We start from the raw sequence: 18,674 nt of genomic DNA, 5'->3' as shown, positions 1-18,674 counted from the left end.
AGATAATAAAAGGCTAATTTTTACACTACTGCTGCTCCTATAAAGGTACAACTAGTAAGGCAGTATAATGCATGAACACCCAAGGGCTCCTAAGGACAGCACCTGCAGTCCCAGTTTCTCTTTTTAATTGTTGAATATACAGCTAATCCAATTCTAAGCTCATTTTAAAATCAGGATTATCTCTTTAGCTGAGTAGGCATAATTCAACCACAGAAGTAAGAAAAAACAAATACACAAAAACCCATTTTTAAGAAAGTAGCAAGAGTGCTCAGCAAACTTAACAAAAATGCTAGTGCATGACACTTGCATCTTGAGTGCAATCTAGGAGTTCAATGCTAAGAAACACCCAGCCTGACACAGTCAGAATGAAAAATGATTCAGCATATCCAATAGGCTGTAGAACATGCTACTGAGCTGTGAAGGTGCAGAAATACTGAATTTTTTCAATTGATGGCACAGAATTAAGGTGAAATCAGAGTAACTTAAATCTATGTATTGACACATTTGTCAAGTATTTAATGAGCCCTCCAGCACAGAAGAGTAAACAGGCGCTGTTGCTGTGTGTCAGTAGGCGGAGCTCTTCCAGAGCACACAAACCCTGGCTCAGAGCACTCTGCAGTTTTTTTGCTCTTTCACAATAGAGCACTTTATATAAAGAGAACAGAAGTGCCAGTTTCTACTCAGCAGAGGAATTAAAGATGAATTTGGATAAACAGACTATGGGCTGACTTGTATTTCTGGACATGCCAGTGGTACCATTAGTGACAGGCTATCTCACTAAGGATTCACATGAATGATTTGTGTTGCACCAAAACCCGTAACACTGAGTACACTGAAGAAAGAGAGGAAGCGTTCTAATTCCAAATTACTGTTTCAAAAGAGAAGTCCTCGCCTGAGAATGAGGATTAGTTCTAATATGCTTTCCTGGGCAGTTAATTAAGCCACTAGGGATGGCATCTCTCGAAACACAGTTCTGCGGTTCACAACAGCGCTTAAAGAACAGCTCAGTTAAGAGGGCCAAAGCTCTTGTCTTCATCTCATCTGATGCCTGACCTTCTTGTGGTAACAGCTGTGGGGACCTGCCAGGGAGGAGCATAACAGGAATATTTCTCGATTTATATTTAACTTCCTCTTTCATCATCCAGCTTTTACATTCTTCTCTTCAGAGGAATGTTGCAGTGCACCAGCCTTGCCTCCCTTCCACTGCCTCCAACAGAGGGAGCACCAGTACAAAGACTGTTGAAAGTCTTTGAAAGTACAGCTGTTGGTCAATCTTTGTGAAGTGGTGGTATTTAATCAGCACAAGGCAAAGGAATTTAAGGTAGATCATAGTATTCCCCAATCCATTTGTACTGCATTGTATTTCTTCCCATATACTTCAACAGCCATACCTACTAGCATGATCTACAATACAGTATTTTTATTTACCAAGTTGATGGAACTTGCACCACAATTCTGGATCCTTCTAAACTTATCTGAGGAGCGTAGGCTTCTTTATTTTCAATCTGTGCTGTGTCCACAACCACCTAGCAAATAAAAAGGGAAATGATTTTCAGAATTAGTTCTATTTTATCACCCCTGTATTACAGATGCAATTGTCTCACCTCCCTGCCATGCTACAGGTGCAAAAAGAACCACATAAAAACAAATCAAGTCACAAAATCATTATAAGTTGATTTCTATTTTAATATCTTGGGAGCGGGGGAAAAGAAATCATACCAAATTATTAGTTTAATACATTAGCCTACATTTCAAGGACTTAATTCCTCCCAATTACATACTATAGTTACATATCAAACATGTACTTACCAGCTGCTTTATGTAGCAGCTGGTAGTTATCAATGGCTTTGCATAACAGCCCTTACATTTGAGAAGTCTGAGCACTATTAAGGTAGTAATTGTGCCAAACACCTATTAAAATACTGTAAATAACCTAACTGCAGTGCACAACATGATACAGACAAATAGTATTTAGTCAAACTCTTCTCATAGCTTGTAATTTTTAACACACATACCCCCCACCCACCCACATTCATGGTTACAAAATTTCATACCAGTATTTCTTTACTTAATGGAACTATTTATAACGGGGAATTAATAGTAGTGAAGAAAGGAAAAGTGACTGTTCAATTTGTTGAATTCTCAGCTTTCTGTAAGATATCATGAATTTATATGGAAGATGAAAGTCTTGAAAATTAATCTGCTGTCATGAAACTCTTTTTATGGAAACTGAAAAGGAATGGATTCACTTCAGCTTCATTTAAACTTCAGTACCAGTGATAGTAAGTTCCATATTTGGTTTCTGCTTTCTGTTGTCCAGTCTGCATGGGCTGGCCTTTTTGATCATTTCCATAATTTCCTATTTTGGTCATGCTGAACCAGCAGCTTTTTGGCAGCACTCAGCAGTTCTTGCTCCAGTGACTAGCAGATTAGCTGTACCATTTATCCTTGAAATGGCAAAAAGTCCTTCTGTATAAAAAGCCTCAAGGGGCATTACTGGCTTTTTTGCAATCATCCCACACTGGTTCTACTTCTACCTCATTGTCTTTTACTAGTTATGAAATGTGAAATATAAATAGTGCTGAGATTTTGTCTCTCCTGCATTAACAAAATAATTCAATGGTAGTTCAACAACTTTTTCCCATCATTTCAATATTTTAGCATAGGGACTTAGTTTTCCTCCAGTTGTCTCTGAACACTTGCTCAAGTTTATTCCAACTTGTAAAAACGTGTCTAAGCACAGTTATACGAGGCACCATGCTATTATGTGTTCATGAAAATACCTCTCAATTAATAACAGTGCAACCACATAACATTTTTCTTCATGTTTATACCACGTTAATTTTATTTAATTTGATATAGATTTAGCTATATTGCTAAATATAATAAGGTTAAGGAGAGACTACGATTACTAATACATAGTTATTTTCTCGGGAGCTGGGGGGAAAAGAAAAATTACTATCTGCATCTGACATCCTTAAGCCAAAAAGCAAAATTGTCATTTGTGCAAATCTAGATCAGTTCCTGGAAGTGATGCACCACAGCAGTTATGGTCTTGGGCTTTTTTTTCCAGGGTCAAGAGCCTGCGTAATATTGTCTCACAATTCATTTATCTGAGTTGTACACAAAATAAACTTAAAATAAACACATTTGTCACTCCCTGCCTGGTGGGTGCTTAGAGGATAGCTTCCTGTGCATCAGACATCTATTGTTCTTGTTTTACAGGTGTTTCCTCCCTCATCTCCACCCAAAGAATGCTTTAAAGAAATAAATTACAGTTTCTCATCATTGCATGAGACTACATACAGGCATAATTAATCTTATAAAAAATTATGGTATACAGATTACAAAGAAGGACTCAACTCTCACACCCTTTCAAATTGTTAACAAATCAAAAGTGAGAATGAACCAAGAGAAAAGGCTTGCAAGTATTTTACTAAGTGCATAGCTCATTATCGTGTCCTTGAAGATAGAAACCTGCTATTTTCAGAACCAGAGATTCAGGCAAAAATCTTTGGAGACATTCTTGATTCTACTCAAGGAATATTCCTTACACCAGCATTACCATTTGGGAGAATGTCTAAGTAAGTCTTATGCTGACAGCTCTCCCTATGTTATGATAAACCTGTAGGATATCAGCACTTTAATTACCAGCAGGTCTAACTAGTTATGTCTAGACTGGGGGTCACCAGATTTTAAGACTCCTGAGTCAAAATGTGCCTCAGGCCACTCCCAAAATTTCATCAGGGCAAGAATGAAATCCCTACACCTTTGTTTCACTGAAAAGGAAGCGGTGGGGGGTTGCAGCATCCTCCAAAGCATTCCTCATCTAGATGTTCAGGAGCCAAGTCAGGAATTACAGCACACTCCCACAGGGCTACTGAGAAACAGTTTCTTTCTTGGCCTCATTTCCCATACCCTGCCGTTCTCTGCATCCTACCCACCCTAAACTATGAGAGCTGAAGACAATCTCACTTAACCATGACCCTTTTTCTAGTTGATTTGCATTTATTAATATTTAACACACATTTTCAATTGTATAGAAATCTGACCAATCCTACTATTCCACTGCTGCTCTCCATCCCTACAAAAATACCACATCTTATGCCTTCCTAAAAGTGCTTAACTCACTACCATTTCCTATCCTCAAATCACCATACTGGAGTGAAGTAAGGACCGACGGCAGGTATGTTGTTGTTATGATACTGATGGTCCGTCCCTTGTTTATACAAGTCACTTGAATTCAGCTATGATTTGAACCTACTTCTCCGGCATATTTAACATGAAGTGGATATCTAATACCTAATACGAAAGGAATATTGAAATAGAAATATCTGACATTCATTGTTATTGGAGAATGTATTAACAATACCAAAAATGTATGAATTAATCAATTAATAAGTTAATTTAAGTTTACTCAGAATTCTTGATAGAAAATTATCATCAGTTACCGTGTATCTCTATGCATGCATATCCTTCCTATCCTACTGCACTCTTGCCCCCATTTTATTTGCCCAGGTAAGTGAGAACTCACAGTTCAAAAAGATGTATTTGTTATGAGTGAACACTTCATTAAAAGAAGAGATTGCACTAATTAGTTATGGAAGTACTTTTAGCAGTACTTAGCTACTCTAAAATGTCTGGGTTTTTGTTTGTTTGTAACTAACACGTCTACACAAAATCATTTAATAGCTATGTCTTGTGTTGGAGGTGTCAGGTGCAGAGGACTTCCTGGCTTCTGTTGAGCAGGAAGCCTGCTTCCATTCAAATCAGAGAGGAAATGGAAAAATGGCAGTTTTCAAAGTGCAGCTAAGAGAAGGGGCGGCGTTAACATGGTTATCTATAGCGAAATAGAAAGATTTTCAAATCTATCTGTTGAACTTAATTTCTTATGTTCCCCCTAATCCATAGAGAATATGAAGTACACAGTATGTTCCCCTGTTCCTATCAACTACAAATAATATCTCCGAAGAACTTGTCTTCCATGAGGATACATCTTGTTCATAACTTAAATTAGCTGCAGTGCTAAAAACTGACGAAGAGGAAGACATAGGAAATGAATTTCCAAACACCTCAAAATATCTATTTTTTGTTCAGGATGTTTAAATAATCTTTTTCTTTTGCTAAGCCTGTCTATAGTTACTTACCAGTCCAGCTTGGCCAAATAACAATTGTACAGCAGTTTTGCAGGCTCCTCGCCAAGTCGAAGGGCAAACCTGATTTAGTACTTCAGTAACAGGAGAGTCATCTCGTGGTGTAAGTCCATTATGGCATCCAGCTTCTTTAATTAACTGCAGCATCGTGTGCTGAAAAACAAACAAAAATTTTGTCACACAAAGCACGATTCAACAATGTTAATACCAATGCCTCCATATGTATTTACCATTGGTTCTATACATCTTCACAACTTTTTCAACCAACTACAATGTCTGTTACCTCTAAACAGTCTCGTGAAACTGTAAGAGCTTAACTGCAGAATAGAAATATGGGACAGTCTCTATTTGGAAGACAGAAACACGATAAACACTATTTAGCTTTTGCTCTTGCAAAACAGTTAATGAAAACTACAAAAAAAAAAAACGCTGCAAAGACAACATAAAAGCATTTTAAGCTGTGAGTTGTTTCAACTCTTTCAGGAGCAGGGAACTAGCCTTATCTGAAAGAGTGAAAATGCTCATTAAAATTGCCCAAATTACTTCTGAATAGTTACCTTTTCTTTATATTGAAAATTTGATCAACTTTTCCACAACTTCTAAAAATACATTTTAAATATATTTTGAAAGATTGCTTAAAGTTTGTAAGAAGAAAGGAAAAAGCATTTTGCAATCAAAATCCTTTTAAAGCACGCCCCTCAGCACTAGAACGGCATGGACCTGACTGATTCTGGAACCTAAGAAGATAAAAGCTCTTAAGTACATCACTTGCTTGCGGCAGCTCTAAGGGCTCACTTTGTTCTGCAGATTTTGATACCTAACCACCTATTTTCAGTATTCATAGAAGCTTCATTACCTCCTAGACTTTTGTGTTTCTCTTAGATTGGACTGAATTTGCCCAGGTAGTTAAAATGTTGTCAGAGAAAGGCATGGACCTACAATGTTATCACATCTTGTTTCCACAGGAAGTCAGACTAAAAATATGCACATTTAAGTACAAGTCTGGCACTGAACTCCTTAAAACTCAGAGAACAACTGCAGTAGGAGTTCTACTGATTTTTAACTACTGCGGTTGGATGCAGGGCTATTACCGTTTTCAGTTTCAGGTTTTCTGCTGCAGACTCATTAAAGGATATCCCTTTCAGAAAATGTGATCCTATCTGAACAGGTACAGTGGGCAGTTCACACTGAATTGGCTGCGGTGGAGTCTGTCTCCTTCCTGTTTGCTGGGCTTCAGCTTCACTGCAACAGCCCTGAAGTATAAGAGAATAGATCAATTAGAAAGAAATGAAGACATTAAAAAAAACTTGCTGTTAATTTTTTTTTTTCAAGTAGTTATTTTCAAGGTGAGGAGGGATGAAAGAGAACAGGTTTAGCAGATCATACCTGAAGACTTGCTTCAATAGCTTTTGGGTTCAAGTGGAAGCCAGCTTTCATTGCATATTCACAATGGCCTAGGCTCTCCAAAGCCACTTTGTAAGCCTGAAATTAAAGAAAAAGTTGAAATGGAACAGCCACATCAGCAAAGAAGTTGGCAGTCATTGCATCTGGATACACACGTAGAAATTATTAAGTGAGCAAACCTGTACAGCACGTATGCGTTTATCATGTAAGACCTCGACTCTGGTAATTCTCATATACCTCATGGCTGCCCACGGTCTATATTTCTGCAATAATAAATTCCTTCCCTATTTCATTCATTGACCCACTGACTGTACTAGACACACATAAAAGCAACAGACTTTAAAAGCTCACCTGCAAAGCACTATCAATTTTCATGTTTAGCTCTTTGAGCTGATGCTCAGGGATTGCCACACTCTGTGAGCAGAAAAGTTGTTGAACTTCAATTCCTGCCAAACATCCATCACAGCCTCTTTCTCGCAATCGAGATGTTGCCTGTAATGTATGGAAAAAAATACTGGGTAAAGAGATTCAACAATAAACTAGATCACAATTAAAAAAGAAACAAAAACAAACAAACAAAAAACCACACACAAAGTTTAAGCATCATAAAGGAGGTGAGAAGAAGCACCTGGTGGAAAGGATCTGGAGCTGGTTATATATTAGAACTGATTTAATTTCTACTGTTCCTTTGAAAGTACAGATCTCACAATTTGTATGGCATACAGGTGCTGGCTAGCAACTCAAGTCAGTATTGGTTGCTCTATTTCAATTCCTTTTCTTAACTAAGGATCCCGGTTACATAGGCAACATAATGAACACGGTTTGCTGAGAAGAAACTTGTGTACATTAAGGTATGCTTTATAAAATTAAGGGTGGTTACTGCGGTACAATTTGAGAAGAACCACACAAGACTGTAAAATCAACAGAGTACAGCAAGGGCGCAGCAGCTTTATGTAATATGATTTTAAAAAATGAAAAATATGAAAAGACAAATATCTGTTCGTAACAGTACAATAAAAATAGCACACTACTGAGCAAAGCAAAACAAATAGAAACCTATTCGCAACCACATTTAAGACCTCAGACACTTAATTTTTCAGTCTAAGGAGTCGTACTCCCCCAAATTGGGGATTTTTGCTACTGCAGCCAATGAACAGACGCATCAATTACTTCTACAACACGTGTAAAGTTACACTATTTTCCAACTGAAATTCTTAAAAAGGAAAAGTAATTTTGAGCTACAAACTATCATAAACATTGTTCTGAAACAGTACATAGTCTACTGCCAAACAGGCTGGTTTTATATGGAAATAACGGATTGCCCTCCACTCTCCGATGTAAAAATTCAGAAAGATTTCTGTATTCCACGTCTCCCTTCTGTCAAGATGAAATAGATATGACATATAATTGGTGTATCTTCAAGACAGGAGAGAAAGATTATTTACTTAGAGAGATTTGTTTAAGAGCTTTTTACTTTACTATCCTAAAACCCAACATAAACCTGCTTCTTCCCAAGAATGGATGTTTAATACAGGATTGAATTAATTGTATTAAACTCAATTTTGAAATATAGGTGATATCAACAGAAATAGCTGAAGTAGACTGTTCTTATGCAAAAGACGTAGTATTATACCAGCATTAGTACTGTTAAGATTCTACAGAATATACCTAAAGCATTCCCAAATCCTTATTTCGTCCAATGAAAGAAATCTATGCTGCCGTAGAAATTACCAATAATTCATCTGCGTTCCAAGTTTTAAGGGAAATTTGTTTGCTTGCATACACCTTGCAGATGTTAGTTGATAAATGGAAACCCTGACAAGATTTCCAGTCAAGATGATTAACATGCCCATGCACGTTGCCAAATTAGACTTCAAAAGCACAATGCTCTAGGTTACTTAAATTTTAAGAAACCATGTGCTCAGTGTCTGAAGCCATTTCGATCTGTCAGTCTGTAGACTTCAATAGTGTACAGGGAAAGCAGAAAAGCTCATAAAACTATTTTTCCTTGTACTTTTTTTTTTTTTTGGCAGGAAAAGTAAGGATTCCACAGATGGCAAGTGTTAGCTAAAACCCAAGTCAAAAGAGTGGTGTATTTAAGTAATATGATTAACATTCCAAATGCAATCAAACAACATCAAGCCTAACAGATAACTCTCCTTCAGTATGAAGACGAAAAATGTTAAAAGATACCATAAAAAATTTGAAATATAAAATTGAGTTCATGCTCACAATTTAAGAGGTATAGATGTTATCTAAGTTATTTTTCATCTAAAATTTTACTCTGCATCTGCAAAGACTTTCCACTCAACCACATTTGAACACTGTTAATTCCTTTCTAATAACAAACAGCTGTTTCCACTGTTTGTGCACTCCTTATATACACAATTGATCATGAATAAAAACTTTTTACAGAGCAGAGATAGTATAAACACCATGTAGGTAAAACAGATTTTAGCATCTGAAACTAATTGCACCGCGTTCCCTCCTTCAAATGTAGGATTTCTTTAAAATCCAAGATTTTTTTCTTCCCTTATCAGGGCACCCAGGCTTTGATTTTGGTTTCATCAAATATAAAGCAACGTCACTATAGCCAGTCCTCCATACCTCTGCTGCTCCTCTCCATGATCTTATTGCATCTTCCAGCTCATTTGTGGGGCTTAAATTTGAGGCTCCGGCCCCACTAACACTCTTTCTTTCCTGGCCTACAGCTTCAGCAAAGCAAGAGTGTGCCACCGGCTGGACCTTCTGCAAAGCTTGTGACAGGAACTGAAAGTGGACCTGCATCACGGTCAAGAAACATCGCCCAAGCACCTGTAGGAGGAAAACAAAACAAAACAAAACAAAACAAACAATTTCAAGTAAATAGATTTTATAGAAATAGTTCTTCCTTTTTGTTCAATGCTTGTGTAAGCCGATAAGGAAACTCAGATCTTTAATTAAAAATATAATAATGAATTAGACCTAAAGCGACACATGACATTTAACCATTTACCAAAGCTAAACAGTGAGGAACAGTTTCTGTGACTTAATGAGAAATCAGAGTGACATGGTTGATGCAAGCCTTGTGCCGTCTTTCCTTTCTGAGATCAAGGTAAGATTATTTGAAGAATGAAAAGCTTCAAGTTACTTCACAATATCAAACACATGAAACAATAAAAAAGTAGCATATTATCACAAGCAGAGTTAACAGCAAAACCCATTTGCACACAGACCTAGCTGAATTTGTGCTAAAAAAGTCAACTATTTTAAGACATGATCACAAAACTAGAAATTTAACCCAGATGTTTATCTTCCAAACAGAGCGACAATCAGTAATACGCATGAAAAACCTTTTGCCACATAATACGGAGAGGCACCATGGTACCATTTTTAGAATATAACAGTCACTGCAGCAAACACGCACAAAATTGCAGCTCTGTCACTTGCATTGTTTGACAGGAACTGCTAACACTGGCACAAATCTTCTCATCAGAATATCTCACCAAAATGGGTCACGTAATACCACTCATCTGGAAAGCAGGAGGAAGAGTAGGGAAGAGCGAGCACAGGAGAAGCTGCTGGTCCATCCCCACAGCCAAGGGGGCTGGGGGTGGCACCAACAGCACCCCAAATCCTGTGGGTGCCACAGCCAGCTCCATACACTTATAGTAATAGGACACTCATAGTAATGCACTAATGGCCTCTGCACCCCATGCATTCCCAGTCCATTTTATCTCCCTCTCTTGTGCCAATGCTGCTCCTAAGAATTATGACCACAGACAGACATATGCTTCAGTTACTACAAGCAAAACAAAAATCTCCAAAACCGAGCATTATGCCGCAGCCACCGTGTGTGAACAGACTGGTGGAGTACAACCATGTGAAAGGGCAACCTGGAAGACAAGGCAGCACAAACACAAGCGCTCTGCCTGCTTGCAAGGCCACTCCTTCCTTAGTGGACAAAAGCTTATGACAAAGCACAACTAGATTGCAGGAGAGAAGCAAGTATTTTCCAAATTGCCATAAAAGCATTTAAGAGCTATTCAAAACGTTTTATTTCTTTTTTGGAGTTTGTCACACGAAGTGGTTTGAAATGTATATTTGGCTTTCATTTATTAAGAGACTAGACTTGAATTCCATTTTAGGAATAATTCATAAAATACACAGATAATGTACAAAGCCATTGTGCCTTGGAGCAAGTCAGTCATCTGGCTTATTTTCAGCTACATTCTTCTGGAATAAAAATATTCAGACAATGATCTTACTGGCAAGATGCTGTAGTCACACAAACAGTTATATGCATTAGCTATCTACTTTAAAAGACTCCGTGGTGGCAATTCTTTTTTCCATTGCATCCGGTCTCCTTTTGACATTCCATTCTGGTTCCATCACTTCCTTTCTTTGTACAAGGCATGAAATTAAACATTTTTGGTACTTTGACTGACCCCTGAAAGTGCAGTTTGCACTATTAAAAAAACACTCAGTGAATGATCAAATGAATAAAATTCCAACTTTTCTGACTACAAAATTAGAGAGGTTTATAAGAAAACTGCAGGGAAAGACTGGCAATCTGAATATTTCTGAGTATGAAGAATGCAGTTCTCAGGGGAAGGAAGAAGAAACCAGGACTCATTAGGAATGTCAAGCTGATTAAGTTTCAAAGAATATTTAAGGTACAGAGGTTGAAGTTTGCCCTGCCTGGGAATAATGCTCAAAATAAACAAATGATTTAGTTTTTAAGTGGCACCACACAACATTCCTAATGTAATTTATAATGTTAAACAGTAAAGACAAATAGGAACATCTGCTTTACTGAACTTCTATTTTGTTTGAAAAATGATCTATTTCAGTCTTCCTCAGAAAACAGTAAGAGTGGTTTTAACTGCTTAAATCAAATCCAATTGGTGGAAGATTTTTGCTCACTCCAGATGACAAAGTCGCTTTGCTTCAAAATTCACTTCTTGAGGATTTTCTTCCAAAGAGCTCAGTCTCTGTCTTCACAGTGGGAAAGAAGTACGACCACCACCAGTTTAACAAATACAGCCGAGGTCAGCCAGCGGTTACCGAAGTGCGTAAAGCAATACTCTAGATCTCTGTTGCAATATCTGCAGAGCAACATTAGCATATGGATTTGGTGTTTTCACTATTACAAATACCATCATCTATTTCCAGTTTATTTTTCCTTACTTTGTCGTGCAGAAGCTTTCAGTTCTTCTTAGACCATGATAAGAATTTAAAACTAGAGACCTTTTAATAATCAAGGACAAACTGGAACTGTTGCAGTTGTCAAACAGTAGGTTTCTCTTGATGGTGGTATTTTCTTAAACTATTTCTTAGACTCATTTCCATTGCATATACCATGACGTTTTCTGGCTTGCAAACTTTCCATCTCAAGAAATACACCTTTAGCACCTTGACTTTCCTAACCCTTTACCAGGTAGGACAACGATCTATCTAGGAATGACCTGACCTAAAAGCAATCTGGCATCATAGGCAGTTGAAAGCAATAAGACTTTTGGGGAGGTGTTGCATCAGACTTCATCTCAGAAGCAGGTGATGAGTTTAATCAAACTGGTTACATACAAACCCAAGCATCAGATGGGGGTGCAGTGGTAGGTTACATTTTTGTTTATTATTTTTTTCCCAAACAACAACATCACAACACAATTATCCAATGGTTTCCTACTACCCTCATTTCCCTTATCACGGCTCTTTATGGCTTTGCTGACAACAAGCCCTATGCACGACCTGCCTACCCACCAAGGAACCAGATTAAAATAGCAACATAATTAAGTTAACAATGAGCCATTACTCCAACTGGTGTACCAGATTATAAGATAACCACCTTTCCCACATATTACTGGAAGTGAACAAAATATTACTCATTTTTTTATTTATTTTTTTTTACTACATAGCAACGCCCTTCAGTTCGGAAGAGTGATCTCATACAACCAAAACACCTCTAAGAGAAGACACAATCCTGCTCACTAACAAAGAGTTACCTGCAAGATAAACTAGATTCCAGTGTAAGTTGTACCTCTGCATTTGCAGTATTAGGAGAGAGGAGCAGCTTAACAGACTTGCCCAAATAAAAGGTTCCTGAGTACCTCCTCAGACGATACTGCTGAGCTGCCACTCAAGACACTGAGTGTCACCTAGTAGAGACGCTGGAAAGGGAACTTCAGATATTACCATATTCCCTGCTCAGTCCAGTGAAAAATTATCCTGAATCTCACACTCCTTTTTCCCCAGTCAGTGAACCCTCATGAAGTCACATGCAAGCATTCCACTTTCTCTGCTTCCATTATGCAGATTCACAAGTTTTTAATCCTGCCTCCAGCTTTATGAAGATGTTAACGTTTCAGAAATCAGGAGAAATAAGAATTTGTTAAAGTTTTCGCACAAATAGTTCTGTATTCAAACCACAGAAAAGCAGATTAGGAGAGGATCCCCGAAGTTCATCCTACTGTCCCAAGGACGGGGTAATTTCACTGAGTCAGTTCTGCTAGACACAGGTTTAACCTGTTCTGTAAGGTCTCCATGAAGGAGGCTCCCTACCCTTCGTAGCAATCTACTTCAGTGCTTCTCTGACATTACGAAGTATTTCCACAACATCCCATATGAATGCTCTCTTCTGAAATTTAATTTCATTACTTCTTGCTCAGTCTTACGTGGACATGAAGGACAGAACATTGCCACGTTGTTCTGGCTGCTTCTCACATACCTGCAGGCTTCTGGTTTTCCTTCTCAGTCTTTCCTTCTGTACAGTCAGTCCTTCCAGTTTGTCCTCTGAAGTCCTATTTTCTGGATGCCTGATTACTCCTGCTACTCTCCTCCGATGTCCCTTCCAGTTGCTCACTACATTAAGTGTAACAGCAGCAGTGCCTGGATGCGGTGTTGTATTTAAGGCCACAATAGCCAAGTGAAGAGTTTAATACTGATTCCATGGTTCGTGCAGGTTATAGTTACATTAAACACATGACAACTGTCTCTTTGCAGTAGCACCAATAACGATTTATGCTTTGCAACAGCACAATACTGACTTCTGTTCAGCACAGGACTGCCATAAGCCCTAGGATTGTTCTGCAACACTACTGCCCATGGGCATCGCCCACACTAACTGTGAGGATAATTTCTATTTACATTCTATAACATTCAGTTTTCCCCTCTAAGTTCCACCACAACTGGAAATCTTAAACTGAAAAGTAGTTTATTTTCAGTTCTGTAGGTCTTCCAGCACACTTGGCCCACGTACTTTCTGATCACTTACAAACTTAAATTTATTCTCTATCCTGACCTCTAGCAAGGTCAATTTTGACAGTGAGCAACTAGTAACTGCTTCCTGGGTTACACCGATCCAGTCAGGTTGTCATTTACTTACATCACCCACACTACGATCTCTGTGTGATCCGTGTCAGTTTCAAACAATTTCTGCTGGTTCTTATACAAAAGTAGAATGTAATACTCCTCTCATTTTCCAGAAGTTCCCATAAATTCTGCATGCTGACTTTTTATAAAGTATGTGCAAGATACAGCTTTCATTAATAAGAGATGCAAGAACTGTACAGAGACAAGTGACTAATTACCACAAAGTACACTTAAAAAGAAACCAAGAAGCCAAGCTGTTTTGCCTGCATTTTCTTTGCATTTATTCCTACCGTAGATAGAGGTACCTGGTGAAAAGAGCACTGAAGGTACACACAGAGCTCAGGAGCAAGCGTTAGCTCATCACAGGTATTGTGACTGTCTTTAATCACATGAACGAGCACTGATTTTTAATTAATAGACACTTTTCCTACAGCCCTAGAGAAACAGTGATGCTATTAGATGGTTTTCAAAAACAAAGATCTAGAGAAGATACCTATAGCAAATATACATACTATAAAATGTATAGACAAATTCTTTGCGTACTAGGTATACAACATGAGAAAACGTTGATCATACTTCTCACTACAATTATGTAGTACAAATAGCATTCTGCTTAACTACTTCATCCGTAAGTTGTACAGCTACAGAGAGCAGATCACGCTTGACAAGTAAGTGAGTATAACATTCAGGTAACTTTGTAAGGATGAAATCTGAACCAGAAATAGGAACTGAAGAACAAGTTTTCTTCTCAGGATGGAATTCTGTAGGAAGAACTTTGCAAAGGCTGCTACAAAAATCAAGAAATACATCAAAATATGAAGAACTACTTAAAACAGCAGGGATTCATACATGAAAACATTTAGCATTATGCCTTACATGATTAAGAAGTTTACTACAGGAAAACATACAGCCAGACAGGATTGCAGTTGTAGATGCTATCCTAAACTTCAAAATCTCAGAATTTTGACTGCTGGGCACATGCTGCCAGTGTATGGAAATTAAAGCAAAGTTGTGACAATTTTTTACAGCACAAGTATTTCATGTTCATGTGGTATTTTCTTTTTAGGTTTGACAACTCACAAAGTAAACAAATAGCCTGAAGAGTGATAAAGTGTTGTTTTTTGGATCATTTGTCAATTGATACACAGTTTTACACAAGCACTGATGGCTTATATCCCTCTCTTCAGTGTTCAGATTTTCACCCAGAATTGATAACACTAAGGAAAATATGGTTTAATTTAGAATATGATGGCCTAATATTATTAGAAATTAGCTAACACAGAACAGGAAATCACAGCGCATCCGGTGCTGGAAGGGACCTGCAAGGATCCTTGAGCCCAACTCCTGGCTCCACACAGGACTACATAAAAAAAAATCAAACAAAGGCTTACAACTTTCATTTACTTACTTAGGCTTGTTAGTTTGGGGCAGTGGGGTGCTGGGTTTGTTTGCTTTGCTTTAATTATTGTAGGGGGGGTTTATTTATTTGTTTTACACTAGGCATGTTTTCCCAAGTACGAAAGAGGTTACTGGATTTCTCGTTTTAAGTTTAAATCATACAGAAAAATACCTTTTAGAATTAGGTAGATAATACAACTTAATCTTATTTCATAAAAACTTTAAATTTAGTGCAAGTCCTTACACAGAAATACCCACTGAACATCTCACTCAACATAGTTTGAAACTGACCACTGGAAGTCATTTAATTCTGAGAACAAAAATGAAAATGCTTCTCCTTTTATCAGTGTTGCCCACAAATACAAAAGAAAGAACTTTCAGCATAGCACTGATTTTAAGTAAAAGTCCAATTGTGAAGGAATGATATAAATTCACATGCAAAACAGAATCCCCCAAGGTAACTTACCTCAATGTCTTGTAGGCTGAATTCTTTTTGATCTTTAAAGTTCGCAGCGCCTGCACTCAGTTCCATCAGCATTTTTGCTATTTCTGGTTTTATTGCTGCTGTGAGTCGACTCGCTGCTTCCATGACATGTTCCTGCACGTCTTTCAGTTGCATAGCTGCCTTAGAATAGTGAGAGTTCCTAAATACACTGCTGAAAAGGTCTGTAAGGAAAGTGCTCGTACGGCAAAACACGTTGAGTGCATCCAGATATTTGGAGATTCCCTGCTGGATGTCTGCAATCGGAGTAGTATGGGATACAGGGTGGTTGCAGCTGCCCGCAGCAGCTGAGGAGACCAAAGGGGATGCTGGGGTTGTAGATGCCAGCGGTGCGCTCAGGGTCCTGCCTAGCTCAGGCATTTGATACTGCTGGTGTTGCTGCACTTTTTGCTTGGACCCGCCAAGCAAAAAGCGCCGCTTATAGTCCATTTTGCTTTCTTGTGCACTACAGCAATACATAAGTGAGTGCTTGTCCGAAGATCTCTTGAATTAACAATCACTTGTCAAACTCCTTCCCCAAATATATAGTTATGTACAGTAACAGTGGAGGACTGTGTACATAGGTTTCACAAAAGGCATTTCAAAAAGGCAAGTGTCTGTATAATCTGTATCAGCAGTGAGAAAGGCAGCAGACTTGCTGACTTAGTATTTTCAGTGTTCAATGCAGCCCTGCTGCAGTTACAAACTGTACTCAGAAAGCAAGCCGACGTATCTTAATAATGCTCTGTCTCCTTCAGTATTCCACTCTGCACACAGAAAAGCAACACTGGAGCAGAGAAGTTATCACCTAGAATTTCTTCATGAGCATATTATTGTCACTTGCTGTTAAAGTTTACAAAAGTTATTTTTGTCAACGCAAATAATAATTTTAGAAGCAATGCTTTAATACATTTTTCCAATTAGTAATATCAGGAAAAGTGGAGCAAACCACCGATCAACAGCGATTATAAAAGCAGTGCAGAGGCTTCTTCCTTAAAAAAAGCAAATCCTTATGTCAGCAGATCAAGTATCTTCAAATGTCTTGACAGATCCAGTCTGCCAAATCAGTTTACTTGTAGTGTCTCTTCTTAATACTGGAGGGAAAAGAGATCTGGACTCTGTTTACAGAAGACCTTGCAAGTATAAGCTACTAAAAATTAGAGTGTTTATTATTGCAAGCCTTCTTCCCCTTTCCTTGTTTGTTGAGGTAGTTGTTTCCGTTGTAACATTAAGAAGTGGTGCTTCCAGACTGCATTTGCCCTCAATTGTAGACTCAGAACAAAAATGTACAAATGTATTTGTAAGGCCTCTAGGTCATTTCCTGTGAAGGAAGAAAAAAAAAAGTTTAAAATGTTATGGAACAATGAACAGTTTTTAAGATCTTAACTCCTGCAGCGTCCTGGTATACTTCTCCAGGCATACGTTGTCAATGACACATAGACTGAAAGGAAGGGAGAGCTGCACGGGCTGTTCAAAAGGCAGCTACAAACTGGTATCATCATGTCACTGAACTCAACACCGCTGAGTGTTTTCTTATTAATTCTCCCAACCTAGACTCAAACTTGAGTAGCAGTTAATCCCCACTGCAGCCCTTACACAGTTAAGAACAGAAGAGTCTATTAGTGCAGACCTTAGGGGGAGTTAATCACATTTTCTAAACTTATCCTTTTCAAATAATTCAAAAATTAAGTCAATGAAACCTTTTTTCACATATCATAATTCACTGCAGAAATATGAGACTTCCATTCTTTCTAGTAATTTACTAAATCAACATCCAGCTTTTTTTTTTTTTTTTCTGTACAACGGCAGAAAACAGCAGAAAAACCTGTCTATATCCTAACTGAGACCCTGTTTCAGGACAACGGCATGCATCTATCATACTGGCAAGATCTTATACAAGACAGAACTGCCTAACAGATTGGCCTGAACAGCAATCCCACCAGACACAAAAGTAAGGGGGAAGTAGAGCCACTAGTACCACCCTACTCCTACTGGCAAACTGAGCTGCAGCTGGACAGCCAAGAGCACTTTCTGGAAGGCATTCATAGGGAGGTGAAGAGAGCCTGAGCAGCGAGAAGGGGTCAGTTTGCAGCAGGTGACGTTCAAGGCCAGAGCTGGAACTTCTGAAAAAAGGCACGAAGATCTTAAAGTCCCTGCTCTCAGCCAAACATAGCTCCTAACTGGACAGGGTCTGGCATCTAAGGACCACGTATACAAGTTAAAGTTGTATCTATACAATGATCACACTTACTCATAAGCAAAAAAAAAAAAAACAAAACCAACAACCCTCTGCTTTATCATGTCAAGACACTATCAGAAGGGACATATAATGTACAGATATACAATGTTTTCTATCTGTTCCTAGGCATCAGTCACACTAAGCCACTCTCTCCTACACCTGCATGTAAGTTGATTTACGTAAGTTGATTTCATCAGACGAGGACATTCTTTTCGTTACTGCATCAATTACATTCTACAATGTTAGTATCAAATAGTAACATCCCCCCAGTACTTTAAAGAATAATCTAGATTTAATAGGAAGGACCCCTTTAATTCAACAACAATTTATTTCTTTTGCTATTACATTTAAGATATGAAACCTATTCTAATATTGTCAAAACAGCTGGGGAATAGAGATTGTACCTTCAGACAAAATTTCTTCAGACTGGTAGAAAAAAAAACTATCAGTTCGTTCATATAATGTGTTTTGACAGACGAATGAAACAAAACCTCAGAAAAAAGCAGGCAAGACGCAGCAGGACAGAACAACATGAAGGGAGTGGGATAGTCTCACACCCACTAAAACAACAGACACGAGTTTTTCAGGAAGTTGCTGCTGCAGATGGTTCTGCTTCTGAGATCTAGAGCAAATATTCTTCCACATTCCC

The 18,674-nt window shown here is 38.2% G+C and overlaps 1 protein-coding gene across 2 annotated transcripts in view; it reads right to left on the bottom strand.

Annotated features, from left to right (window-relative positions):
• Positions 1-18,674, bottom strand: part of GARRE1 (granule associated Rac and RHOG effector 1) — a 53,463-nt gene that overhangs the window by 9,188 nt on the left and 25,601 nt on the right. For both annotated transcript variants that reach the window (XM_084294704.1, XM_084294703.1), the window contains 7 exons: positions 15,772-17,107; positions 9,165-9,371; positions 6,909-7,049; positions 6,540-6,635; positions 6,245-6,406; positions 5,148-5,306; positions 1,429-1,526 (listed from right to left, as the gene is read on the bottom strand). In XM_084294704.1, coding sequence (XP_084150830.1) covers positions 1,429-1,526; positions 5,148-5,306; positions 6,245-6,406; positions 6,540-6,635; positions 6,909-7,049; positions 9,165-9,371; positions 15,772-16,266 — 1,358 coding nt within the window. In that variant the 5' untranslated portion in view covers positions 16,267-17,107. The remainder of the gene's footprint in view (positions 1-1,428; positions 1,527-5,147; positions 5,307-6,244; positions 6,407-6,539; positions 6,636-6,908; positions 7,050-9,164; positions 9,372-15,771; positions 17,108-18,674) is intronic.

This window comes from Netta rufina, assembly GCF_964035555.1.
Source record: "Netta rufina genome assembly, chromosome: 13".
Lineage (NCBI taxonomy): Eukaryota > Metazoa > Chordata > Aves > Anseriformes > Anatidae > Netta > Netta rufina.
Note: the sequence above shows the minus strand (reverse complement) of the source record. Positions and strands in the feature narration are given on the sequence as shown.